General features: G+C 41.0%; 1 protein-coding gene across 1 annotated transcript in view; it reads left to right on the forward strand.

The window, feature by feature from the left end:
• Positions 1-12,526: 12,526 nt before the first annotated feature.
• PNOC (prepronociceptin) overlaps positions 12,527-26,679 on the forward strand; it is a 56,930-nt gene continuing 42,777 nt past the window's right edge. The window contains exon 1 of the mRNA XM_033935555.1: positions 12,527-12,659. Within this exon, the coding sequence (XP_033791446.1) occupies positions 12,537-12,659 (123 nt within the window). The 5' untranslated portion in view covers positions 12,527-12,536. The remainder of the gene's footprint in view (positions 12,660-26,679) is intronic.

Raw genomic sequence — 26,679 nt, forward strand, 5'->3', positions numbered from 1 at the left:
TGTGAGGAAGAAGGATTCCACTTCATGTGCAACTGGACGACGTTCTGGGGGAAGAGCAAGCTATTCAGGAAGGATTGACTCCACCTCAGCGGAAATGGAACGAGGCTACTTGCAAGCAACATCAAGCGAGAAATTGAGAAGTTTTTATACTAAGAAGGATACCATGCAAGAAGATTGCAGGAAGACTCACTGGATCATAGGCAAGATAGAAATCCCAACGGATCGAAAGGGATGGAAGCGAGGGAGACAGAAGGAGGAAGGAAGTGCAAGAAAGTAACAGGCCACAAACTTAAGTGTACGTATACAAACGCAAGGAGCCTAAGGAATAAAATGGGGGAATTGGAAGCTATGCCACAAAAAGATAACCTAGACATCATCGGCATCACGGAAACATGGTGGGACGAGGACAACGTCTGGGACACTACACTACCGGGATATAAGCTATACTGCAGAGACAAGAGTAGAACAAAAAGGTGGATGCATTGCCCTATACATAAAAGAGGGAATTGAGTCTACCAGAGAGAACATGCCGGAAACGAACAATAAGGTAGAGTCTCTATGGGCCAAAATACCGGGAACAAATGGAATGGATATGAAGATCAGCATTTACTACTAACCTCCAGGGCAGTCTGAAGAGACTGATGGAGAAATGATGGACGAGATTAAACACGAATGCAAGGGAGACAACAAAGTTATCATGGGCGACTTCAATTATCCGGGGATAAATTGGAACCTAGGCAACTCCAACTGCAGTAGGGAGACCAAGTTCCTGGATGCTGTAGGCCAGTGATTCCCAACCCTGTCCTGGAGGACCACCAGGCCAGTCGGGTTTTCAGGCTCGCCCTAATGAATATTCATGAGAGAGATCTGCATATAATGGAGGTGCCAGGCATGCAAATCTGCTCCATGCATATTCATTAGGGCTATCCTGAAAACCAAACTGGCCTGATGGTCCTCCAGGACAGGGTTGGGACCCACTGCTGTAGGTGATTGCTTCCTGGAACAACTTGTCAAGGAAAATACAAGATGAAATGTAATTCTGGATTTAATTCTAAATGGACTACAAGAACGGCACAAGGTATAGAAGTAGAAGGGCCGCTGGGAAACAGTGATCACAACAGGATCCACTTCAACCTAGACACAGGAACAAAAACTTGATCCAGAATGACTGCCATGGAACTGAACTTCCGAAAAGGGAACTACAAAGGGATGAAAGTCATGGTGAGGAAGAGGATAAGCACTAGAGCAAGGATGGTCCGTTTTTAAGGACACAGTCACAGAGACGCAAAATTTATATATACCATGTATCAACAAGAGTTCCAAGAGGAAAAAGAACAAGGAACCGGTGTGGCTCATTGTAGCAGTGAAGGAAGCGATCAGAGACAAGAAGACTTTGTTTAAGGAATGGAAAAGGACAAAAACGGACGAAAACTGGAAAAAGCACAAACAACATCAAAGGAAGTTCCATAAAGCGGTAAGATGGGCCAAAAGAGACTACGAGGAAAAAATAGCCAAGGAGGCAAAAAATTTTAAGCCGTTCTTTCGATATATTAAAGGGAAATGACCTGCGAAGGAAGCATTGGGGCCATTAGATGACCATGGAATAAAGGGAGTACATAAGGAGGACAAAGACATCGCCGACAAACTGAACACATTTTTTGCGTCTGTATTTACTGAAGAGGATATATCCAATATACCAGAAGCCAACAGGCTATGCACAAGAAATGAAGACGGGAAACTGACAGGGTCGACGGTCAGTCTAGAAGAGGTTTGCAGACAGATTGATAGGCTTAAAAACAATAAATCCCTGGGACCGGACGACATCCACCTGAGGGTGATCAAAGAACTGAAAGGGGTTATAGCTGAACTGCTTCAACTAATAGCCATTCTATCGATCAAATCAGGAAAGATTCCGGAAGACTGGAAAGTGGCAAATGTTACACCGATCTTCAAGAAAGGTTCGAGGTGAGATCCGGGAAACTACAGACCAGTGAGTCTGACTTCATTACCAGGAAAAATGGTAGAAGCGCTGATAAAGGACCGTATCATCGATCACCTTGATGAACACAATCTGCTGAGGACCAGCCAGCACAGCTTCAACAAAGGAAGATCTTGCTTGACAAACTTACTGCACTTCTTCAAGGGAGTAAATAGGCAGATAGACAAGGGTGACCCAGTCAACATCATATATCTAGATTTTCAGGAGGTGTTCGACAAGGTCCCGCATGAACATCTACTTCGAAAAATTGTGAGCCATGGAATCGAGGGTGATATACTCATGTGGATTAGAAACTGGTTGGGGGATAGGAAATAGAGAGTGGGGGGTAAATGGACAATACTCGGACTGGAAAAGCATCACGAGTGGAGTGCTGCAGGGTTCAATGCTCAGGCCTGTGCTCTTCAACATATTTATAAATGACCTAGAAATTGGCATGACGAGTGAGGTGATTAAATTTGCGGACGATACAAAGTTATTCAGAGTAGAGAGGACACAGAAGGATTGCGAAGACCTACAATGAGACATAAACACACTCGAGGAATGGGCTGCGTAATGGCAAATGATGTTCAGCGTGGATAAGTGCAAGGTGATGCATGTCGGTAACAAAAATCATGCACGAATACAGGATGTCCGGTGTTATACTCGGAGAGAACCCCCAGGAAATAGACTTGGGAGTACTTGTAGACAAGTTAATGAAACCGTCCGCGCAATGCATGGTGGCAGCAAAAAGGGCAAACAGAATGCTAGGAATGATTATGAAGGGGATCACAAATAGATCTGAAAAGATTATCATGCCGTTGTACTGGGCCATGGTACGCCCCCACCTGGAATACTGTGTTCAACACTGGTCGCCATACATGAAAAAGGACATAGTACTACTCAAAAAGATCCAGAGAAGAGTGACAAAAATGGTTAAGGGACTGGAGGAGTTGCTGTACAACGAGAGGCTAGAGAAACTGGGCTTCTTCTCCCTTGAAAAGAGGAGACTGAGAAGGGACATGATCGAAACATTCAAGATATAAAAGGGAATTGACATAGTAGAGAAAGAGAGATTGTTCACCCTCTCCAAGGTTTCAGGTTTCAGGTTTATTTAAAAATTTGATATACCGCCTTATCAAAATTCAAAGTGGTTTTACATAATATATAAAAACAAAGAGTAGAAAGACATACATTAAAAACAAATTATAATTATTAAAACAGTCAAACACATAGACGAACATTAACTTACTGAAACAAAATGAAAAAGGGTAGAAATACATTTGTGTAATGAAAAAGAGAGGGAGAAGGATCAAAACAAAAGGGAGGGAACAAAAAATAAATAATCTAGCACTTTGTAGAAAAGATTAAAATGAATAAGAAAAGCAAGGAGCGAAGTTCCATTACAGTCCTTAAAAGGACTATTATACTCCAAATGTGTCTTTAAAAGGTGAAGAGAACGAGAGGGCACTCTTGCTAAAGTTAAAAGGGAATAGATTCCGTACAAACGTAGGAAGTTGTTCTTCACCCAGAGAGTGGTAGAAATCTGGAACGCTCTTCCAGAGGCTGTTATAGGGGAAAGCACCCTTCAGGGATTCAAGAACAGGTTGGATAAGTTCCTGCTGGAACAGAACATACGCAGGTAAGGCTAGACTCAAATAGGGCAGTGGTCTTTGACCTAAGGGCCACCGCGTGAGCGGACTGCTGGGCATGATGGACCACTGGTCTGACCCAGCAGTGGCAAATCTTATGTTCCTATGTTCTTAGCTATTCAGCAGAGAATATATGCAGACTATTATTAAATGATCCTTTTAATATCTTTTCAAAATGTCATTCATGTTCAACATAAAATACAAACAGGTTTTATATTACAGAAAAGTTTTATTGTTGTGTGTAGGAGAGGGTCAAAGTACAATATTACCAGACAAACACAAAAAAGCACCAAGGGCCATCTGTAATCTGGGAAAACTTTATTCTTGGACCAGTACAGTCCATGTTTCGGTGTAAAAACGCCTGCCTCAGGCAAGATATTTATACAATCAGCAAAAAATATATATCCATAATCCAAAAATCATACATCATTATAAACACAAATTAAAAATATAAACATTAAAATAACATAAACATATGAATATCATTTGTACATAAATATATCAACTCCATTGTTATTAATATATAAACAAAATATACAAAATCAACAAAAAATTAAATAAAAAATTAAATACCCATAAAGCTTGAAGAGCCAATATGGAATACCAGTAGGTCTCTAAAACCAAACTGAAATGAACAATAAGATATAAGCTGTATAATAAACAAATAACATAATCCCATCAAGATATAATATTGTGACAGAACATTGAAGTAATTAGATCACACCATATATGCTATTACATAAACTAAGCATTGACCAATTAGAACATTGCTTAAACAATATATATAGCCCAAATAACATATTAAAAATATTTTGTAAAACCACTAAATCCCCTTTTTACAAAACTTTAGCATGATTTTTAGCACCGGCCACAGTGGTAACAGCGGTAACAGCTGGTGCTACAAACCATGCTATGGTTTTGTAAAAGGGGGTGTTAGTGGTTTTAAATATGTTATTTGGGCTATATATATTGTTTAAGCAATGATCTAATTGGTAATATATGGTGTGACCTAATTACTTCAATGTTCTGTCACAATATTATATCTTGATGAGATTATGTTATTTGTTTATTATACAGCTTATATCTTATTGTTCATTTCAGTCTAGTTTTAGAGACCCACTGGTATTCCATATTGGCTCTTCAAGCTTTATGGGTATTTCATATTTTATTTTATTTTTTTGTTGATTTAGTATATTTTGTTTATATATTAATAACAATGGAGCCATAAAATTAATATTCATTTATAAAAATATTATGCCACAGGCTTCAATAAAAACCCAGTTTTACCACTGCTGAGTTATAGCAACAACTACACTCTCAAGATCAGTAAAAATCACTTGTCTAAAGGGGACCTTATGTATACATGCAAGCTGGGAATTTGCCCTATGTATATGTAAGACATATAGATGAAACATTAAAGTAATAGTAAGAATATAAGAGGGCTGGCCCAACCATATTCTCCAGCCACAAAGTCCAGAGTTTAATTACACATTGTGTGAAGAAATATTTTCTCCAGTATGCTTTAAATCTATTATTTAGTAGCTTCATCGCATGCTCCCAGTCCTAGTATAAGTATTTTTGGAAAGAGTATACAAGTGATTCACGTCTACCCTTTCCACTCCACTCAGTATTTTATAGGCAGTCGCCTAGAGCAGCAGCTTCTGGGGAATGGCAAAGAGCACTTGCAGTCATAGCAAAATAATAGATCTTGGCTATCACACAAATTTAAACAACAAGATATATTTCAAGCAGCAGGGCAGGTAGGGAGTTTTCAAGTAGCTATAGACAGGAGTCTAGTGACTAAACTGCCGAGTTTTAGATGTATGAATGTAGATGGAGGGAAAGACCTCAATTACCTAAGGATGGGATGATTAGGCTTTTACCTCAATATTCTTCTTTCCAGTAAATGGGTTTTATCCCCATACTCATGGGAAACTTGCAGGAGGCATCAGATTCTTCAGTTCTACCTCCTTGTGTCACGGCGCAGTGCACTTCTTCCTCACTTTGTACCAAAGCAATGGTATTAACTTCTAAATAGAAATAACAAGGAGAACATGGGGAACTCCCCAACAAAGTCAATTTTGTTCTGCTCTGCAATCAAAACAAGTACCGGTAATTAATCAAATGAAAACATACTATAACCAAGGTGGAACATAACAACCCACCTACCTGAATGCAACCAACACTAACATTTATACACATAAGAACATAAGAACATAAAAAGTTGCCTCCGCTGAGGCAGACCAGAGGTCCATCTCGCCCAGCGGTCCGCTCCCGCGGCGGCCCATCAGGCCCATTGCCTGAGCAGTGGACCCAGACTATCCCTATAACCTACCTCTACTCCTATCTGTACCCCTCAATTCCTTTATCCTCTAGGAATCTATCCAAACCTTCTTTGAAGCCTTGTAACGTGCTCCGGCCTATCACAGCCTCCGGAAGCGCGTTCCATGTATCCACCACCCTCTGGGTGAAAAAGAACTTTCTGGCATTTGTTCTAAACCTGTCCCCTTTTAATTTCTCCGAGTGCCCCCTTGTACTTGTGGTTCTCCATAATCTGAAAAATCTGTCCCTGTCTACCTTTTCTATACCCTTCAGGATCTTAAAGGTTTCTATCATGTCTCCTCTAAGTCTCCGCTTTTCCAGGGAGAACAGCCCCAGCTTTTTCAGTCTGTCAGTATATGAGAGGTTTTCCATACCCCTTATCAGTTTCGTTGCTCTTCTCTGGACTCCCTAAAGTACCGCCATGTCCTTCTTGAGGTACGGCGACCAGTACTGGACACAGTATTCCAGATGCAGGCGCACCATTGCACGATACAGCGGCAAGATGACCTCCTTCGTCCTGGTCGTGATACCCTTTTTAATGATACCCAACATTCTGTTGGCTTTTCTTGAGGCTGTGGCGCACTGTGCCGACGCCTTCAAAGTTGTGTCTACCATCACTCCCAGGTCTCTTTCAAGGTTACTTACCCCTAGCAGTGATCCCCCCATTTTGTAGCTGAACATCGGGTTCTTTTTCCCTACATGCATGACCTTGCATTTCCCTACGTTAAAGCTCATTTGCCACTTTTTGGCCCATTCTTCTAGTGTCGTTAGGTCCTTTTGCAGATCTTCGCAGTCTTCCATGGTTTCTACCCTGCGGTAGAGTTTGGTGTCATCCGCAAATTTAATAACTTCGCAATTTGTTCCCGCCTCCAGGTCATTAATAAATATATTGAACAGGAGCGGTCCCAGCACTGACCCCTGCGGAACTCCGCTCGTGACCCATTGACAGTCTGAGTAATGGCCCTTTACTCCAACCCTCTGTTTCCTGCCTGCCAGCCAGTTTTTGATCCATCGGTGGACCTCCCCTTGCACCCCGTGTTTCCACAGCTTTTTAAGCAGTCTTTCATGCGGTACCTTATTGAAGGCTTTTTGAAAGTCAAGGTAAATGATGTCAATGGATTCCCCTTTATCCACCTGGCTGTTTACCCCCTCAAAGAAGTACAATAAGTTTGTGAGGCATGACCTACCCTTGCAGAAGCCGTGCTGACTCGACTTTAGCTGTCCATTGTTTTCTATGTGTTCACAGATGCTGTCCTTAATCAGTGCTTCCATCATCTTTCCAGGGACCGAGGTCAAGCTCACCGGCCTGTAGTTTCCCGGGTCCCCCCTTGAACCCTTCTTGAAGATGGGCGTGACATTTGCAATTTTCCAGTCCTCCGGGATCTCTCCAGTTTTTAAGGATAGGTTACATATTTGGCGAAGTGGCTCTGCTATTTCGTTCCTTAGTTCCTTGAGTACCCTTGGGTGAATGCCGTCCGGACCTGGCGATTTGTCGCTCTTTAGTTTGTCTATCTGCCTGAGGACATCCTCTTGACTTACCACTAGTTGGACCAGCTTTTCATCCCGATCCCCATTTACGATGTCCTCCGGTTCCGGAATATTGGATGTGTCCTCCCTCGTGAAGACTGACATGAAGAACTTATTTAACCTGTCAGCTATCTCTTTTTCCTCCTTTACCACTCCCTTTTTGTCTCCATCATCCAATGGCCCCACTTCCTCCCTTGCCGGTTGCTTCCCCTTCACATATCTGAAGAACGATTTGAAGTTTGTTGCTTCCCCCGCCAGTCTCTCCTCATATTCTCTTTTAGCTTTCCTCACCACACGGTGACACTCCTTTTGGTGTTCTTTGTGCTCCTTTTGGTTGTCCTTTGTTTGGTCCTGTTTCCATTTTTTGAACGATGCTTTCTTGTCACTTATCGCCTTTTTCACTGCAGTTGTTATCCACGCTGGGTTTTTTGTTCTATTTTTTTTGCACCCCTTCCTGAATCTGAGGATGTACAGGTTCTGTGCCTCTTGCACTGTGCCCATGAGTAGGGACCAGGCTTTTTCTACAGACTCCATCTTCCTTGTGTTGCCGTCGAGTTTCTTTCCCACCATTTTCCTCATGCCATCATAATTCCCTTTTTTGAAGTTGAGTGCTGTCACTGTGGTTCTTTTCACCTTTGATGATCCAATTTCCAGCTTGCACTGGATCATGTTGTGATCGCTGTTTCCATTTCTTGCTTCTTATAAGCTTTTGATAGAGAGAGCTAGCATATTACTTTTCATCTTTCTTAGATGGGCATCCCATGAGCATTTCGTTACCTTATGGCTGCCCAAAGACAAGTGTCTGGAACTTCACAATATAACTAAGACCTTAAGCAGGTCTACTCAGACAGGGTGGGCTATCCAGATTACTGTACCCATTTACAAGAAAGAAGATTATTAAGGTAACCAAGACATGACATCAGAAGGGAGCGGTGGCTGACGCAAGCAGCAGGTGGAAGATGCTGCTCGTACTGGCAAACGTTTCAAGAGATAAGCAGGGGCGGGGGGGGGGGGCACTCATGTGGCAGGAAGAGTGGGGGGGAGTGCTCAAGTGGTGGGGATGACTTGAGGGTACACAGTATGGTTATGCAGGGTGTCACCACCCCAGGCACTAACCTCCCCCGCTATGCCACTGCTTCCAGTGCAAAGTTGCAGTAGTCTGGACTATAGGGACTTATCAAAGCAGTCCCCCAAATCTAGGACAGGGCAGATGAGTGCTTGAAGTACTGAGGACCCAAAAGCTGAGTCATTTTGTGCTGCCATGTCCACTCTGTAAAGCTTCATAAAAGTATGGAGTGTGGTCCATGTAACTGCCCTACAAATCGCTTGGGGCAGTACAGCCTGAGACTCCGCCCATGACAAAGCCACATTTCTTATGGAATATGCCTTCAATGAAATTGGAGGCTGTTTACCAAAGCCAATGTAAGCAGAAACAAATAGCCACTCAAATCCATCTGGAAATAGTAGCCTTGGAGGCTGTCTTTCCCAGGCGGCTACAGCTGGTCAATACAAAAAGATGGTTGGACAGACAAAAGGGATTTGTTTCCTCAAGGTAAAGAAGACCTCTCCTGACATCTAGCAACACCAAATTCTTATCCTGCTGTTTTCCACCTGTAACCGAAACGCAATTGGACTTTACGATTTACATGGAATGCCGACACCATTTTCGGCAGAAAGGAAGGCACGGTATCCAGAGACACTCCAGCCTCCTATGCTCGCTTCACCAATGCTTACTACAATAAGATGAGTCAGTTTTACAGCTTCAGTTAGCGGAATTTTCACTCTGCACCACAGCTTTAAGCATATCTCAATAATTTTCAAATAATAAAATATTCTTGTGATGTAGATACATTATATGCTTGTATTACTCAAGAAATCCTAGGATCTAAAGTTCCTACAGTTTTACTTTCATCTGCTGTAGATAAATCTCTCTCATGTTGGTTTGTTAATTATCTGCCTGATTTTAGGGGCTACTGCATCTATTTACCTGAATACTGTTGGCAATTTCATGTAATAGAGGCAATTATGATATGTGATGTTACTAATTATCATATTTATGTCTTCCTGGATAGTATATACTTATTGAGGAACTCACTGCAAGTAAGCTCTGAACTAATAATATCCTTCCCTCAAACTCAGGAAATCACAGTTCTCTTTCATGATGATAATATCAGTTAAAGAAAAGGTGGATCAATAGAGAATCGGTATAATAAAATTCAGTTCAGTTGAATATTTTCTTTGATTCTTCAGTAAGGAATGTACTTTGAAAAATACATAGGGGGCATTTTTGATAAGACATCTAAGTCCAAATTGAAATAAAATATCTGTCTCACAGCCATAATCAAACCAGAACCCCCCCCCCCCCCCCGGGAAAAACAAGCCATAGGGACATCTCTCTGGCAGTATTCCTAGTAAACTGGGAAGTGCGAAGGGGCAGCTTAGTGGTCAGTGCAATGGACAACACAAAGGGAACCAGGTACAAATCCCACTTAAACATCTTCATATAGTGTGGTGATCCCTCCAGGAACAGAAAAAAACTACTGTAACTGAAGGTCCACCTGTACAATAGCCCTTAGGCTTGTAGGTCACTTATATATTTAGGTACAGGAGGTATTTCTATGTTTCAAACGATAAAGGGGATGGAACTCCTCTCAGTTAAATGTAGAAAGTTTAGCCAGGAATCCCCTGCCTCCTACAGTCCTCAATTCCACTACCCCTGTAATTGTAGAAATCCTTCAAACTACAGACAACTCTGAAGGTGGTACTTTGGTGGTACTCTTGTGTAGAAGCCACCTTTTCGCCTTTCTGTTGACGTTATCTTTAGTCCTTATGAAGTTTTTACTCTTTGGTTCTGTAGATGAACTTAAAATTCCTCCTGAAGTTTTTTTTATGACCATAGTTGGGCCTGAAGGTGTCTTTAATACATTTTCTTGCCTCTCTTTCTTTCAAGGCTTTTATGGGGATTCACATTTCTCTGGTGATTTTGTTGCTGTAGGAGTTCAACCCAAGAGAGGGTGATTTTATAAGGTTCTTGGGTGCTTTTCACTGGTTTAGTAGTTTATTCTCCATCTTACATTAACTTCAGAAAATTATTAAAAACTCATCTCTTTACGAAGAATTCTTAGGGCTCCTTTCACTAAGCTGCGATAGCAGTTTTAGCGCGCGCTGAATTGCCGTGCGCGCTAGACCTTAACGCCAGCATTGAGCTGGCGTTAGTTCTAGCCACATAGCGTGGGTTTAGTGCACGCTAAAATCCTGCGCGCGCTAAAAACGCTATTGCAGCTTAGTAAAAGGAGCCCTTAGTATCTCAACTGTTCTATTTCCATTTTTTCTCCTTGAATTCTTTATATAGAATTGTCATTTCCTTGCACATGTGCAGTTCTCTTTCTTGTAAACCGCGTTGAGCTGTGAGGTTGTAGCGGTATATAAGATTATTGTTATATTATTGTCATTTATTTATTTATTTAAAAATTTATATACCGTATACAACTATGCGGTTTCCATATGACATGCATAGATTCTTGTTTCCCTCCGATTATCACGTATAACATAGACATATCAAGACAACATCGTAAATCATCCCTGTTATAATAGGGATAGAGCACAAATTCAATCAATTCAGAAATACAAACAAGCTTTAAATCATACTTCGATGTCAGAAAAAAAAAAAATTCTAGAACGCGATTACCAACTGAAATGCATCTTAGCATAAGAAGGCATTAGCAAACAATTGAGTTTTCAGTATTTTCTTAAAATTCATCCTCCCAATACAAAACCACAGGATACCAGGCAAGGCATTCCATATTTGTATGCCAGCCACAGATATCATTGATGCTCTGATCCTAGTCGACATTCTACCCTCCAAACTTAATTTCATCCCAATTACATCTCTAAGCTCTCTTCTCGGTTTATAGATCTGAAAAAATTCTTGTAAGATCTTTGGGGAAGCATGATATAATGTTTGATGTATAATCGCAACAATCTTAAACTGCACTCCACTTCTCCCTCCGTATCCACAGGGGTTAGGGGCAGAGCCAGCCCGCGAATATTAAAAAAACACGAATAATATTTGGGCCGGTTCTCCCCTAACCCCCACTTCCCCCTGGCTATTTTAAGCCCTATAAGCCCCCCCTTAAGCCTTACCTGGTGGTCTAGCGGGTTTTCGGGGCAGGAGCGATCTTCCCACGCTCCTGCCCGGTTCAGATCACTCATAGGAAGTGGCTGCCTTGAGCTCCCGTCATAGGTTCGAGAGACTATGAGAGCTCAAGGCAGCCATTTCCTAAGAGCGATCTGCATGGGGCAGGAGCGTGGGAAGATCGCTTCTGCCCCGAAAACCCGCTAGACCACCAGGTAAGGCTTAAAAGGGGGCTTACAGGGCTTAAAATAGCCCCAAAAATTAAAATGTTGTTTTTTTTTTTTTTTAAAATCGTGAATAACTGAATCCGTGGATGCTGAAACCACAAATTCGGAGGGGGAAGTGTAGTTTCTTCAACACAGGAGTTATATGGGTACTCCTAGGAACCCCTATGATTAATCTTGCAGTGGAGTTGATAAGCATTTGCAAATCCCTCAACTTCCCTTTCGCAACTCCTAAGTATTGTGAATTACAATAATCCACTCTACGCAGGATCAACGTTTGGAAATCATGTGTTAGTAAAATTCTTTTCCTGTCCCTGCCCCATTCCTGCAAACTCTGTCCTCATCTGCACAAGCCTCAAAACGCTTTAAAATCATAAGTGTTCAAGGCTTGTGTGGTTAAGGCAGAGCTTGCAGGATCGGGGCAAGGATAGGGACAGCGACAAAATTTATGGGAAGGGGACGGGGAAAATTTGTCCCCCTGTCATTCTCTAGGAAAAGTAGTGTGCAATGAATATTATAGCATTAGTTCATTAAATAATCTTGGAGATAATTATACAAGCCATTCATTCTTTTCATCTTTAGTAACACGGTATTTTATATATCTTTATATATGATGTTCAAATTATATATCTTTTATAAATGATGTTCAAATTTACCATCCTCCCTTTTTCACTCATTGTTTCCCGTTCCAGTTTGCTGCAATGAAGACTCTGCTTTGGACTCTAGTCCTCCTGTGCCTCTTCACCTATGTACTAAGTGACTGCCAGAGGGACTGCCTGACTTGCAACGAACATTTACACCATGAAGACAGCTTCAACACTCTTGTAAGTTATTCTTATCATTTATATACACTTGCAGTCTCAGTTTACGGACAGAACTGCAATAAAAATAACCTCAATATCTAACTTAAGTATCCTTTTACTACGCTGCATTAAGCACTGACACATGCTTACTGCAGCAAAAACAGGGCTTACTGGGGGGGTGTGCAGGCATCCAATGGTTATTTTTGCATGTTTCTCCCACGTGCTACAAGTACAATTTATTTTTTGGCGCTGGGGTGTGTCTGGAGGTGGAGGGGGCGGAGAGTGTGTTTGTTCTGTGCTAATCAGTTAGTGCAGGGGTAGGGAACTCCGCTCCTCGAGAGCCGTATTCCAGTCGGGTTTTCAGGATTTCCTCAATGAATATGCACGAGATCTATTTGCATGCACTGCTTTCAATGCATATTCATTGGGGAAATCCTGAAAACCCGACTGGAATACGGCTCTCGAGGACCGGAGTTCCCTACCCCTGAGTTAGTGCATGCTCATTGCCACACATTAACTGATTAGTGCTTGAGCCTTTACTGCCTACATATTGGGTCCTGGTAGGGGCTCATGTGCTAATGGCCATGGACGAATAAAAAAATTCGTGTGTAGCCATTAATGGGGAAATTAGAACAAATCGGCCATTTTACCCCAGTGGTAAACATGGCCTTAGCACATGGGAATGACGCATGTAAGAATATGCTGAGGCCTTCTTTTGCCACAGTTTGGAAAAAGGGCTCCTAAGGTACCTGCAGCTTTAATTCATGGTCCTTAAGCAGGAGTAGAGGTCTGCAAGGGAACAGGGATCACGGGAATCCCGCGGAGTTCACGTGGGAATCCCCCCCTAACCCACAGGACTCCCATGGGGACCCCCCCCCCTCTAGCCAACGGGACTTCCGCGGGGATGGAAGGCTTTGGAAGCAGGGTTCGTCCATATAATATAATGGACACGTCAGCCTTAGTAAAAGAGGGGGTTTATGTAATGTAATGTAATGTAATTTATTTCTTATATACCGCTACATCCGTTAGGTTCTAAGCGGTTTACAGAAAATATACATTAAGATTAGAAATAAGAAAGGTACTTGAAAAATTCCCTTACTGTCCCGAAGGCTCACAATCTAACTAAAGTACCTGGAGGGTAATAGAGAAGTGAAAAGTAGAGTTAGAGGAAAAATAAAAATAAAATAAACATTTTAACAAGACAGCATTGATCTAAATATTTTGGAAGGTAGAAGAGAGGAGAGAAAGGAATAGAAGCATGATGAAGTGATGAAGTGGAGCAAGTAAGTGTAGGAGGAGCGATTGATGTTTCCAGAAAGGGCTTCTTCCGACAGTCCCAGGATGCCTATGTCTCCTCCCCTGAGATGTTCTCCCATCCATGCATTCCCTCCCAGACACACTGCCCGTGCCCCAGCCGCTCCAAGGAGGCTGCCCCAGATGAGGCCCACGGTGAATGCAGGATTCTCTCCTCTGCGGGAAAGCCGCCCGGAGCCGACAGTCGATCTTCTTAGCGGATTGCAGGGGGGGAAGAGTTCACACTCTTGGTAGTATCGGGTCTGTGTGCTCTCGGTGGTTGTGGTTGGTCTCGTTGCTGCTTAGGTGTAAAAGCAGTTGATCTCCACTGCTGCTGATATTTAAAAGCAGGCAGATTGATCTCTCCAATGGACTGCAGGGGGAGGAGTTAATACTCCTGGCAGGATCGGGTCTGTGGGCTCTTGGTGGTTGCGGTAGGTTTCGCTGTTGCTTGTATGTAAAAGCAGATTGATCTATCCAATGGAATGCTGGGGGAAGATCTTATATGTCTGGCTGGATCGTGGCAAAGGGTTCCCGGTAGTGGCGGCTGGTCCTATTGCTGCTTAGGTGTAAAAAAGTTGATCTTCTTATCGGATTGTAGGGGGGGCGGATCTCACATTCCTGGCAGGTTCGGGTCTGTGGGTTCTTGGTGGTTGCGGATGGACTCGCTGCTGCTTAGGTGTAAAAGCAGTTGTTTTCCCAATGCTGCTGATATTTAAAAGCAGGCAGATTGATCTCTCCAACAAATTGTATGGTGAAGAGCATACACGTCTGGCTGGATTGGGACAAAAGCTCTCGATAGTGGCAGCTGGTCTTGGTGCTGCTTAGGTGTAAAAGCAGTTGATCTCCTACTTCTGATGATATTTAAAAGCAAGTATATTGATTTTTCCAACGGAATGCTGGGGGAAGAGCTTACTTGTCTGGCTGGATTAGGGCAAAGGGCTCTCGGTAGTGGTGGCTGGTCCTGTTGCTGCTTAGGTGTAAAAAACAGTTGATCTTCCTAGTGGACTGCAGGAGGAGGTGGAGCTCACACTTTTGGCTGGATCGGGTCTGTGGGCTCTTGGTAGTTGCGGATAGTTCCGCTGCTGCTGAGGTGTAAAAGCAGTTGATTTCCCACTGTTGCTGATATTTAAAAGCAGGTAGATTGATCTCTCCAATGGACTGCAGAGGGAGGAGCTCACATGCCTGGCTGGATCGGGGCAAAGGGCTCTTGGTAGTGGTGGCTGGTCCTGCTGCTGCTTAGGTGTAAAAGCAGTTGATTTTCCTAGCGGACTGCAGGGAGGGTGGAGATCACATTTTTGCAGGATCGGGACTGTGGGTTTTTGGTGGGTTGGTCCCGTTGCTGCTTAGGTGTAAAAGCAATTGATCTCCCACTGCTGCTGATATTTAAAAGCAGGCATATTATACCATTAGGCCATTAGCACATGAGCCCCTACCAGGACCCAATATGTAGGCAGTAAAGGTTTATAAGTTAATTACCTGAACAGAAAACAAAAAAAAAGAGTTCCACCAAAGAGATTCCACAAGGAAAACAGCAGCGCAAACACAAAAGAAACTGTGGAATTGATGATCCTGTCAGAAGTAATTGCTGCTTTTTATAGGGACGGGCGGGGATGGAAGTAATTCCTTGCGGGGATGGGTGGGGACGGAGAGAATCCTGACGGGGACGGGTGGGGACGGAGAGGATCCTTGCGGGGACAGGCGGGGATGGGTGGGATTTCTGTCCCCGTGCAACTCTCTAAGCAGGAGCTCTGTAAGTCTGTAATATGTTATTATAAGCAAATATTGAGGTCTATGTTAGTAAAGAAATTGAGATTTCCTGTTTTGTTTTGCTGATATTTTGCAATGAATGTAATGTTATGATATAAGCTGCTATCTAGAACCAGATATGTAGCAGTAATACAAGATAACTTTTTATCTTGCTCTGCTCTTTTTTAAGGCCATTTTCAACTTTAAACCTGCATATTCAATGGTGAATGGCTATTTCTTTATACATTTTCTTTGCTTTTTACATTTTGAAGCTTAGATCTTAATTTAAATAGATGTATTATCCAGTTAATACTAATTAATCCAGATTAATGTGCACTAATGCTGGGTCTTGTAGTTCTAAGAAAAAAGCAAAGGAGTAGGGGTCGGACACAAGGTCTTCCAGCAAATATAAAGTTTAATCAAGACTCTTTTTTATCCAATATAAAGTTTAATCACATCAAGACTTGACAAGGAGCCATGTTTTGGCGGACCCCTGTCTGTATCAGGAGTCACAAATTTTACAATAAACCAAAAGTCATATATCACGAAAACATTAAGGCCCCCTTTTATCAATCCGCATTAGAGGGTTTTTTTTATTGCCGTCCGCTGTGGTTAAAGCTCTGACGTTCATAGAATTCCTATGAGTGTCAGAGCTTTTACTGCAGTGGCCGGTAATAAAGAACTCTAACCCGGCTTGATAAAAGGGGGCCTAAATGATCCCAATGAAAGCAGGAAAACCAATTTGAAAATCTCTCACTGTGCTTTACAAAGAAGCATCCTGCAGCAGCAAACTTGGCATACATATTATGTGGAGACAATCCTTTTTTATCCTGCTGGTTTTTGTTGCTCTTGTAGTTCTAAACATGTGTTAATACATTAACACACATTAATAAATGAGGCCCTTGGTTTCTCATAAGCAAATTGACATTCTAAAATCAATACGGGGCTCATTTTCAAAAGAGAGAAATGTCCAAAAAATAGCAAAGTTGCATTTGGACATTTTGTTTGCTAAAATGTCCAAATTGCCATTTTTAAACACAATTTTTAGATGGTTTTCTATGCTGTTTGTCTGAAGTGCCTTTAAATCTCAAGGGGGCATCTGGCCTGAATGCATGGGTGGAATGGGCTGCCTTTTTCTATTTAATTACAAGAGCCTTTTTGATTTGACTCAGACTGTTTGATCCTCATTGGCTGCGCCTTGATGTGGGTAGAGCCGAGTCAGTCTTTTCCATCAACAGACGCCGGCGTTTGTGATCTCTGGTGCCATTGTGTGTGCGCATTTTGAGAGTGTGTGTGGTTTCTGCATTTAGCAGTGACACTTTTTGGATTGGCAAAGCAAGACCCCTGACACAGCTTCGGCGAAACAAGGAAGTTCCCTGTCGGGTACTGTATTGAAGATGCCTGCTTAGCATGACGTTTGTCCTGTGTGTGCAATCCAAGAGACAAGGGGATAATGGCACAAGTGGCATTTCTTTAGTAGCAGCTCAGTATCTGCTTCCATTTTGCCTTTGATTGCGCCTTGCTGGAACTATGCCTTTTGTGGTATTTGTGGTATTTTGAACTTGCTTTGCAAATTGAAAATCTATTTTTGCATGATGTGAGTGGAGGGCATTGCTGATACAAGATTGATTGACCGTCCAGATATGATTTGTGAAAATGGAGTTTTTTGAACCCATAAAGCAGAACTGAGGTTTTTCTCCATTTTCTTTTCTTTTTCATGTCTTTTGGGGCTTTTTTTGATGTGTGAATGTACTGTGGAGTTGTGTTCCTCTAATACCCTATATCATTATATGCTAAATGCAGGGGGATTCTAGGTTTTTCCCTTTAACTGTTGTTTTCTTTCTGTTTATTGTAGTTCTACCCTTTTTCCTCTCGTGTGAGTTTGATTTGTGAGACTTTGTAGATGTCTTTATTGGATAAAAATTAGTTACTAATTTTAATATGTCTGTACGCCCTGTTTTATGGTCTTTATTTATTGTAAAGCCTCTTCATAATTTAAAAAGGCGGGATAACAAATTCTTAATAAAACTTGAAAAACTATATAAATTATTTTAGAGTACGAGTTTTGAAGATTTAGTGATTTAACATACTCTCTCCTTTTTGCTGTGGTAATTGAAATCACCCATTATCATACTGTTGCCCAATTTTTCCAGCTTTCCTAATCTCTGAAAACATTTCTTCATCTGTCTGCTCATTTTGCCCTGTGGGACAGTAGTATAACTCTACCTTTCTATTCCTTCCCTTCACACATGGAATTTCTATCCATATGGATTCCGCATTGCTGTCTATGTCATGCAGATTCAATTTCCTCTTTAACATATAGTGCAACCCTCTTCCAATTTGATCTACTCTATCCTTACGATATAATTTGTACACAGGTAATACAGTGTCCCCTTGATTGTCCACCATCCTCCTGGTGGAAGGTAGACAATCTACCTCATCATTATATATATACTTTAACTCTCCTATTTTATTTTTTTGACTTCTAGCATTTGTATACAGACACTTCAAATTGTGTTTTTTCCTTGTAACTGCAGACTGCTGATAAGATAGAAAAAAATTGAGTCTTATTCTGCCTTCCTTTTAAACACTCTTGACTTTCTTTCACCATTATTGAAACCTCTCTACTGGGACTCCCTAAATATCCTGAATCAATAGTATCCTTCAAGGATACTTCACACCGAACCATCCGCTCCTAGGTGACTGTTGGCTTTCCCCCGCATCTCAATTTAAAAGCTGCTCTATCTCCTTTTTAAACGTTGGTGCCAGCAGCCTGGTTCTATCCCAGTTAAGGTGGAGTCCATTCTTTCAGAACAAGCTTCCCCTTTTCCAGAAGGTTTCCCAGTTCCTAACAAATCTAAATCCCTCATCCCTGCACCATCTTCTCAACCATGCATTGAGACTTCGGAGCTCTGCCTGCCTCTTGTGTCCTGTGTGTGGAACTGGGAGCACTTCTGAAAATGCCACTCCGGAGGATCTGGATTTCAGCTTTCTACCTAAGAGCCTAAATTTGGCTTCCAGAACTTTCCTCCCACATTTTCCTATGTCATTGGTACCTACATGTACTAAGACAGCTGGCTCCTCCCCAGCACTATCTAAAATCCTATCTAAGAGATGTGTGAGGTCCGCCACCTTCATAACAGACAGGCAAGTGACCAGGTGGCTACAGGATTATTTCCTACTTCACCAGGGTGACGCGTTCCTTCTAGGCTACCAGACTTGAGGTAGGACTTCTCCCTGTAGGTCTCCTCTATATACTTCTGTCTCCCTCAGCTCCTCCAAGTCAGTAAGGTGCCTACTAGCCCCTAACTGTGCCTACCTGAAAAGTGGGCTTGGTTAGGGGCAGAGAATAGGCATGGTATGACTTAGGCATTGGTAGGCATCTGTGTTAGGCGATGGTAAATTAGGCCAGGAAAAAAGAATGCCTGCCAGCGCCTGTTGAGTTAGGTTCCACTAGGCCTAATCCTATCAGTGATGCCTAGTGGTTGATTGACAATCACCTAGGACAATCACATTACATTACATGACATTACATTACATTAGGGATTTCTATTCCGCCTGTGCCTTGCGGTTCTAGGTGGATTACATTATGGAAGATATCTGGGCAGTTCCAGTAGAATTACATTTCAGGATAGGAGTATGTTACAGTAACAGTAAAGAGTTATGATACTTCAAGTTCACAGAAGATAATACTTATCACAGAAGTTATTACATATAACAGAAGATAATGCATTTTGCAGAGGTAATACTTGGTAACTCGATCGTTTAAATCGGGTGTAATGTAGAAGAGTTACAGTACATTTAGGTCACAGACAAGAGATAGTATAGATGGGTGTTTCCGAGTCGTTGGTTGGGAACTCATTGGGTGGTGGTTAGAGTGATGGGAGATATTTTTTGAACAGTAGTGTTTTTATTTCTTTGCGGAACCACCTAGGAGTTAGGCACTGCTAGGCACCATTTATAGAATCTTGCCCACTTTGCACAAACACATCTAAGAAATGGTCATTTTTGAAACAAAAGGATAGATGGTTTCCTGTTTTGAAAATTGTCATGTTCATTATTGGGTTTTTGGACATTTTCTACAAAATGCCCAAACTTGGATTTAGAGGTCGTATCAGAAATGTTCCACTCAATCTACTCTATGTCAAGGCTGGCTGGGGTGCTTTGTAATATCAGTCTGTCTCCTGGGAGACATTAGAGGCTTGCTTTTGATCAGGTTTTTCCTCTCTTTTTCTTCTTTCACATCCTTTCTTGGAATCCAGATCTCTTCTGTCCTCAGCACTGATGACCATTTGCAGCAAGGATGCTGAGACATTAGGAAAAAGTGGCTATGCAAGTTCAATTTAGTTTGGAGAAGTTAGTTTGTAGTAGCTGTACTCTGGTACAGATGGTATTGGTGTAGACATACTTGATTGCTGTCAAGACAAGCTACAATTCAGGGCATAGGTAGATCATGCACTCAGAATATATTTAGCATGCATTTTAGTGCATAGATCCTTCTATTTTGAAAACCAAAGCTTAACATTCAGATAGACAATAACCTGAACTTGTGTACCCAAACTGAGTAATGGCCTTCTCTACATGCACTTTATATTCAATCTGCTTTAATCAGATTTCTTTTTATTGCATTATCCACGTTGGCAATCAGTGCTCTGACAGGTTATTGAGAGAGAAGTGATTCCCTGAAAAGCTTCAGTCTGTCCTTGTCAAACTGCTCTGTTTGCCTACCATGATTGAATTGAGTACTCTGATGTGGATCAGACATTTCCGATTCTGCTTTCCATCCATACTACATTTCAGAAGGAGTGCTCAAAATGTATTGCTTTATCCAATAGAGTTTACATGCACCTTCCCCTTGCATTGACAAATTTGTTAGGTGATAACTGGAGAAAATCACTCTTCGAGTCCACCTTCGAGTTCCAAATGCATCTATTCTGACTATAATCCAGGACTTAGACTCTATATTGTCTGATCTTTGATGTTACTGTTATGAATTCGTATTAATCTTATGTAAGCCGCAACAATTCCTAGCAGACAATTGTGGGGTATAAGAAACAATATGGTATTGTATGGTATTATTTGAGTGTATTAAGTTACTCCAGTGGATTATGGTTTATTCCCCCCCCCCTTTTATGAAGCCGTGTTAGGCTTTTTTTATCGCTGGCCACAGGGGTATTAGCTCAAGTACTTGTAGGAATTCTATGAGCATCGAAGCTCACACTGCCACGGCCGGTGATAAAAAAGTGTAACGCGGCTTTGTAAAAGGAGCCCTAAATTTGATATACTGCCTTTCTTTATTTAAAAAAAAAAAAAAGAAGGTTTACAATAAAATATGCAAAGAAAAAGAAAAGAACGCCATTTCATTACAGGACAGAAGATGACCAGTTGAGTAGAAATAGTACAGAAGTAGTGAGAGAATATACAGTAATCATCTAAAGGTAGGAAGCTCACTGTCCCTTTCAAGTTTCAAGTTTTATTTAAATTTGATGGTTCGCTTAATATTTCTAAGCGAATTACATAAATATATAATTGGGATAAAACATTAGATTTAGATTAACATTACTACATTAAATAAGTAAACAGGGGAATATTAAACTGACAATACAGACATTAAGGACAAAACTGGAATACTTTGGTAAAAACGTAAGGGAAAAAGTTACAATATTTTATATCTTAAAAGAAGAAAAGAGAACGTAGGTAGGGGAGGGGTAAAACACTAGGGTTGGGTTTAAAATACTGAAGTTGTAAATGATCTTGAAAAAGGAAAAATTTTAGAGGCTAAATGAAGCTTTAAAGAGGAATGTTTTTAAGTTGGTTTTGAATAGGTTAAGATCTTTAATGTTTCTAATGTACAAAGGAAGGGTATTCCATATAAGTAATGTAATGTAATGTAATTTATTTCTTATATACCGCTACATCCGTTAGGTTCTAAGCGGTTTACAGAAAATATACATTAAGATTAGAAATAAGAAAGGTACTTGAAAAATTCCCTTACTGTCCCGAAGGCTCACAATCTAACTAAAGTACCTGGAGGGTAATAGAGAAGTGAAAAGTAGAGTTAGAGGAAAAATAAAAATAAAATAAACATTTTAACAAGACAGCATTGATCTAAATACTTTGGAAGGTAGAAGAGAGGAGAGAAAGGAATAGAAGCAGAAGGGGGAGCCGTTGAACAGTAGAATTCTGGAGAAATTTAAATGATAGAAATAGAACAAAACAAAGACAAAAGGCAAAAGGCAAAACAATAGATAAGATTAAAGATAAATCATAAGCTGGAAAGAAAAATAAAATAAAACTTTGTCTTCAATCCACGGTTTCAGCGTCAGTGATGAAGTGGAGCCTTAACTGAGAAGAAACCTCTGAGAACAAGTAAGCCTTTAAGGTGTTTCTGAATTCTGAATAGAAATCTTCCAAACAGAGGACAAAGAGAGAGCATTTCAATAAAAAGGTCTCACGTATAATTTATATGCTGTCTTTAATTTCTACCTATTCAACTGGGCTAAAATGGCAACATCATTTTATATTCATTAATCAGATCACTGATTAGATGTGCTTCATTTAACTTTAGTATGACACCATCTTAAATAGTAGCATTGCCCTTATACTGTATTCCTTGACCATACTGTTTCTCTTCAGTTCTTTTTTCCTCATACACTATTGGGCTCCTTTTACAAAGGCGCGCTAGCGGTTTAACGTGCGTAATACTGCGCGCTAAACGGCCGGCCGCGCTAGCCGCTACCGCCTCCTCTTGAGCAGGCGGTAGTTTTTAGGCCAGCCTGGGGGGTAAGCGCGTGAAGAAAAGTCACGCGCATTAACCCCGCTAGCGCGGCTTAATAAAAGGAGCCCTATGATTAAAGAATGAAAATGAGTCCGAGAAACATTTCTGTTTCAGTGGTCTTATGCAAAGGTCAATTACCATGTTTGTAACTGGCATTGGCGGCAGTAGGCAACAAAATAATCCTGCCCTGTCAAGAGGGATGGGAAATTAATCTTACATTTAAATGGTCCTATGTAATGAATATCTAGTCTACAGTCTTGTGTATACTAACTACAGCGCAGTGTGTACGAAGTCCTTACCATCCACATAAAAGAGAGCCTAGAAGCACAGGCTAAGGTTTTCAAGCCCTTTTGCTTAGTGCTCAATGTTCATTCAATCAATATAAATCTAATTTATTAATTCCAGATAATTCAAAATATATAAACATTTTTTAGTTTGAAAATGGGTCATTTTCTCTATTGGATTTCTGGAAATTTTCCCCCAAAAGTTCACAATTGGATTTAGACATCATATTGGAAATGCTCCTCCATGTATACCTTAAAAATGGTATTTAAATGTATAAACAATCATTATTAGAAATATACCCCCCCTTTTACAAAACCATGAAAGCGTTTTTTCGTGCCAGCTTGCGCTGCTCCCGCCACTCGTAGAGTTCCTATGAGCATCGGGAGCAACACAGAGCATTCAGATTGCCAGCCTGTGCTAAAAATTGCTTCTGCAGTTTTGTAAAAGGGGGGATAGTAACAATTACATCAGTATATATGAAATGACATCTATTACATGAAAATTATGCCTTGAAAAGAGAAACCACATAACGGACATAGTGTTGCATATAAAGGTGTCCAGCTAATCCAATAGAAAAAAATCTTCAAGAGAGGCCCTGAGACAAAACACAATTAGAAAAAGAAAAGAGACAATCATAAGTATGCTAAACAAAACAATACAAATAAAAATAGTGATAATGAAAATGTGAGCATAGCGATAACCACGAGAAACAATGTGATGACTGAAAAACAAACAGTTGTCAATCCAGACCTATGATAACCACCATAGAAAAGGCACCACATTTGTGTGCATAGTTGAAAAATTATTTACTATGAAGTGAATTAAAAGATGAAAATATGAATAATGTGAGATTAAATAAATGTGAAAAAATACCAAGAAACCATCTGCATAAAAGAAGGCGCCGAATGGTGTCAAAGTAAAACAAACATAATGTACTGTGACCCTAAACAAATGGCTTAACTAAAAATATTATAAAGTAATACCAACTGCCATATGTAAGAACAACATAGAATATAAATACAGTGGTACCTTGGTTTGTGAGCATAATTCATTCCAGAAGAATGCTTGTAATCCAAAGTGCTCGTATATCAAAGCAAAGTTCCCCTATAAGTAACTAAACTAAACTAAACCTTAAGTTTGTATACCGCATCATCTCCATAAAGATAGAGCTCGGCACGGTTTACAGGTAATTCAATAAATGAGGGAAGGACATAATAAGAAATTAGGGGTTATGAAGAGGATAGCTAGCTTTACAATTTAAATAGATAGCTTTACGTTTTGGAGAAAAGCCAGGTTTTCAGATGCTTTTGGAGTAATTGGAATGAGCCTAGGTTCCGCAGCGGGGCAAGGAGGTTATTCCAAAGCTCAGTGAATTTAAAGAAAAGGGATCATTTATTTTCATCAAAACGTGACATCTATTAATTGGCAGTCCCTCCCCCAATCCCGCCCCCATATTCTTCCATTCACTTTTCATGTACACATAATATCTTATTAATTCATAATGGTAACCATAAAATTTTTAAAAATCCCACAAAGCACACTATATGCTGAGAAAATGTTAATTATCATTTATATTTGGGGGATTTTCAAAGATGTTAAGGCAGATGACTTTAAAATATGCAATGTCACCTCAGTAACCATCGAAAAATAGACAAATATAGTGCAAAATATAGACAGCAGATATAAATTGACATATTTTGATCACCAAATTGAAAATAAAATCATTTTCTTACCTTTGTTGTCTGGTGATTTCATGAGTTTCTGGTTGCGTATCCATCTGACTATGCATCCTTTCTTTCATTTCTTTCTTTCTGCATTCAGGCCCAACAATTGTCCCTTTCTATTCCCTCCGTCCTTCCTTCCTATGTCCTTAGTGCCCCTTCCCATGTCCTTAGTGCCCCCAGTGCCTCCTTCCTATGTCCTTAGTGCCCCTTCCTGTGTCCTTAGTGACCCCAGTACCTCCTTCCCATGTCCTTAGTGCCCCTTCCTGTGTCTTCAGTGCCCCAGTGCCTCTGTCCTATGTCCTTAGTGCCCCTTTCTGTGTCCTTAGTGCCCTAAGTGCCTCCTTCCATTTCCTTAGTGCCCCAGTGCCTCCTTCCTATATCCTTAGTATCCTCAGTGCCTCCTTACTATGTCCCCCTCACTGCCTTCCAGCCTTTGTCCCACCCCCCTCCCTCAAAGCCAGCTTGCCTGCCTGCCGCACCAAAGACTGCCTACCTCCCTCCCTCGCCAAAGCTGCCAAAGCCTTGTCTGCCTATCTCCCTCCCTGCTGTACCTGCCTCCTTCCAGCGCCTGATTCACCCCCCCCAGACCGCTGCTGCTGCCTTCCAGCCTCCCTCCTTTCCTCCCTCCAGCACCGATTCAAACCCTCTCCCCATCCATGATTGGCTGGCCCGGAACTTCCTTTCTGATATCAGAATTGATGTTGGGAAGAAGGCTTCTGGGCGGCAAGAAGAAGATGTAGCGGCAGCGGGCGGACAGGAGTTTGAATTGGTGCTGGAGGGAGGGGAAGCAGTGGGTCGGGACAATGGGATGGTCGGTCCATTAACGGGATGGTCCCGTTGAAAACGGGACGTATGGCCACCTTACCCATAGGCCATAATGGCAACTCGGATGATTCGTTCCACTGACTTAGGTGCATCTCTCCGACCCCTGAGCTGAACCAACACCCAACCCGACCCATATCGCTTCTTCTGTCTTCTCCTACTGCTGTCCTCCACTTTGACACCCCACCCTGGGAACCGGCTTTGCTGCTCCCTCGAGGCCACCGGCGCTGCTTCCTCCCTTCGTGACTGAGATTGTCTCCTCCCCCCACTGACCGGCCCTGTCCTTACCTATGCACCGGTGTGGAAAGTGCCTGTCACCGGTTCTCTGCTGGGCTGCTGTGGGGCCTTAAGCATCTGCGCATGCTCAAGGCCTTCTGGCTCTCACCCTCTCTGAGATTCTCATGAGAGGTAAATAGGTAAAAGAATATGTATATCTATGTACCAAATATGTATATCTATGTGCCAATGTGCAAAAAGTATGTGCGTGTTCCAGAGAAATGAATAAAAAAGTATAGCCCAATATTATAGGGGAAAGGAGAACTTTGCACTAGATATAAAACATCCAGATGACCATCCCTGTAGCATATTAAAAAATTTCTGAAAATCCAAGTTTATCCAAGTTTCCAAGTTTATTAAAATTTGTTATACTGCTTTTTTTTTTTAATAAATCTTTATTGATATTTCAAACTTTATAATGTATACAATTGAAGAATCAGAAAAACTGTATGAAAATACATTATTATCATCGGAATTATTACATTCAACAATTTTTATCCCCTTCTTATCCTAATTATTAACAGTAATATTAAATATTATACTATCAATATTATAATAAAATAAATAAATAAATAAATAAATATACTGCTTTAAAATTGTCAAAGCGGTGTACATTACATTAAAAATATAAAATTGGTGACATACCGTTAGTACTTAATAATAATAATAACAACTTTATTCTTGTATACCGCCCATCCATAAGGGTGGTTCACAAAGGTACAATCAGTGAAGTATGCATAAAATTATATAGAACATAATAATGGAATAGAAAGTAAAAGTACAGTTATGTAACAAACTTATCAAACAGGTATGTTTTAGAAACTTTCTAAAAACATTATAAGAATACATTTGGGAAATCAAAGGGCTTAACCAAAAATTCATTTTTCCTAATTGAAAGGCAAATGTCTTATTCAAAAATCTCTTGTAATGACAAGCCTTAACAGAAGGGTACATAAACGTAAAATCGTTACGGGTATTTTTTGATAATCTGTAAAAGTTAAATTGGGAAGATAAGTACCCCGGGGCCAGACCAAAAAGAGCTTTAAAGCAAAAACAGCCAAATTTAAAAAGGTCGTGCTTTGAAAGGTAACCAATGCAATTGCTGGTATAAAGG

Source organism: Geotrypetes seraphini, chromosome 3, assembly GCF_902459505.1.
Source record: "Geotrypetes seraphini chromosome 3, aGeoSer1.1, whole genome shotgun sequence".
NCBI classification, from domain to species: domain Eukaryota; kingdom Metazoa; phylum Chordata; class Amphibia; order Gymnophiona; family Dermophiidae; genus Geotrypetes; species Geotrypetes seraphini.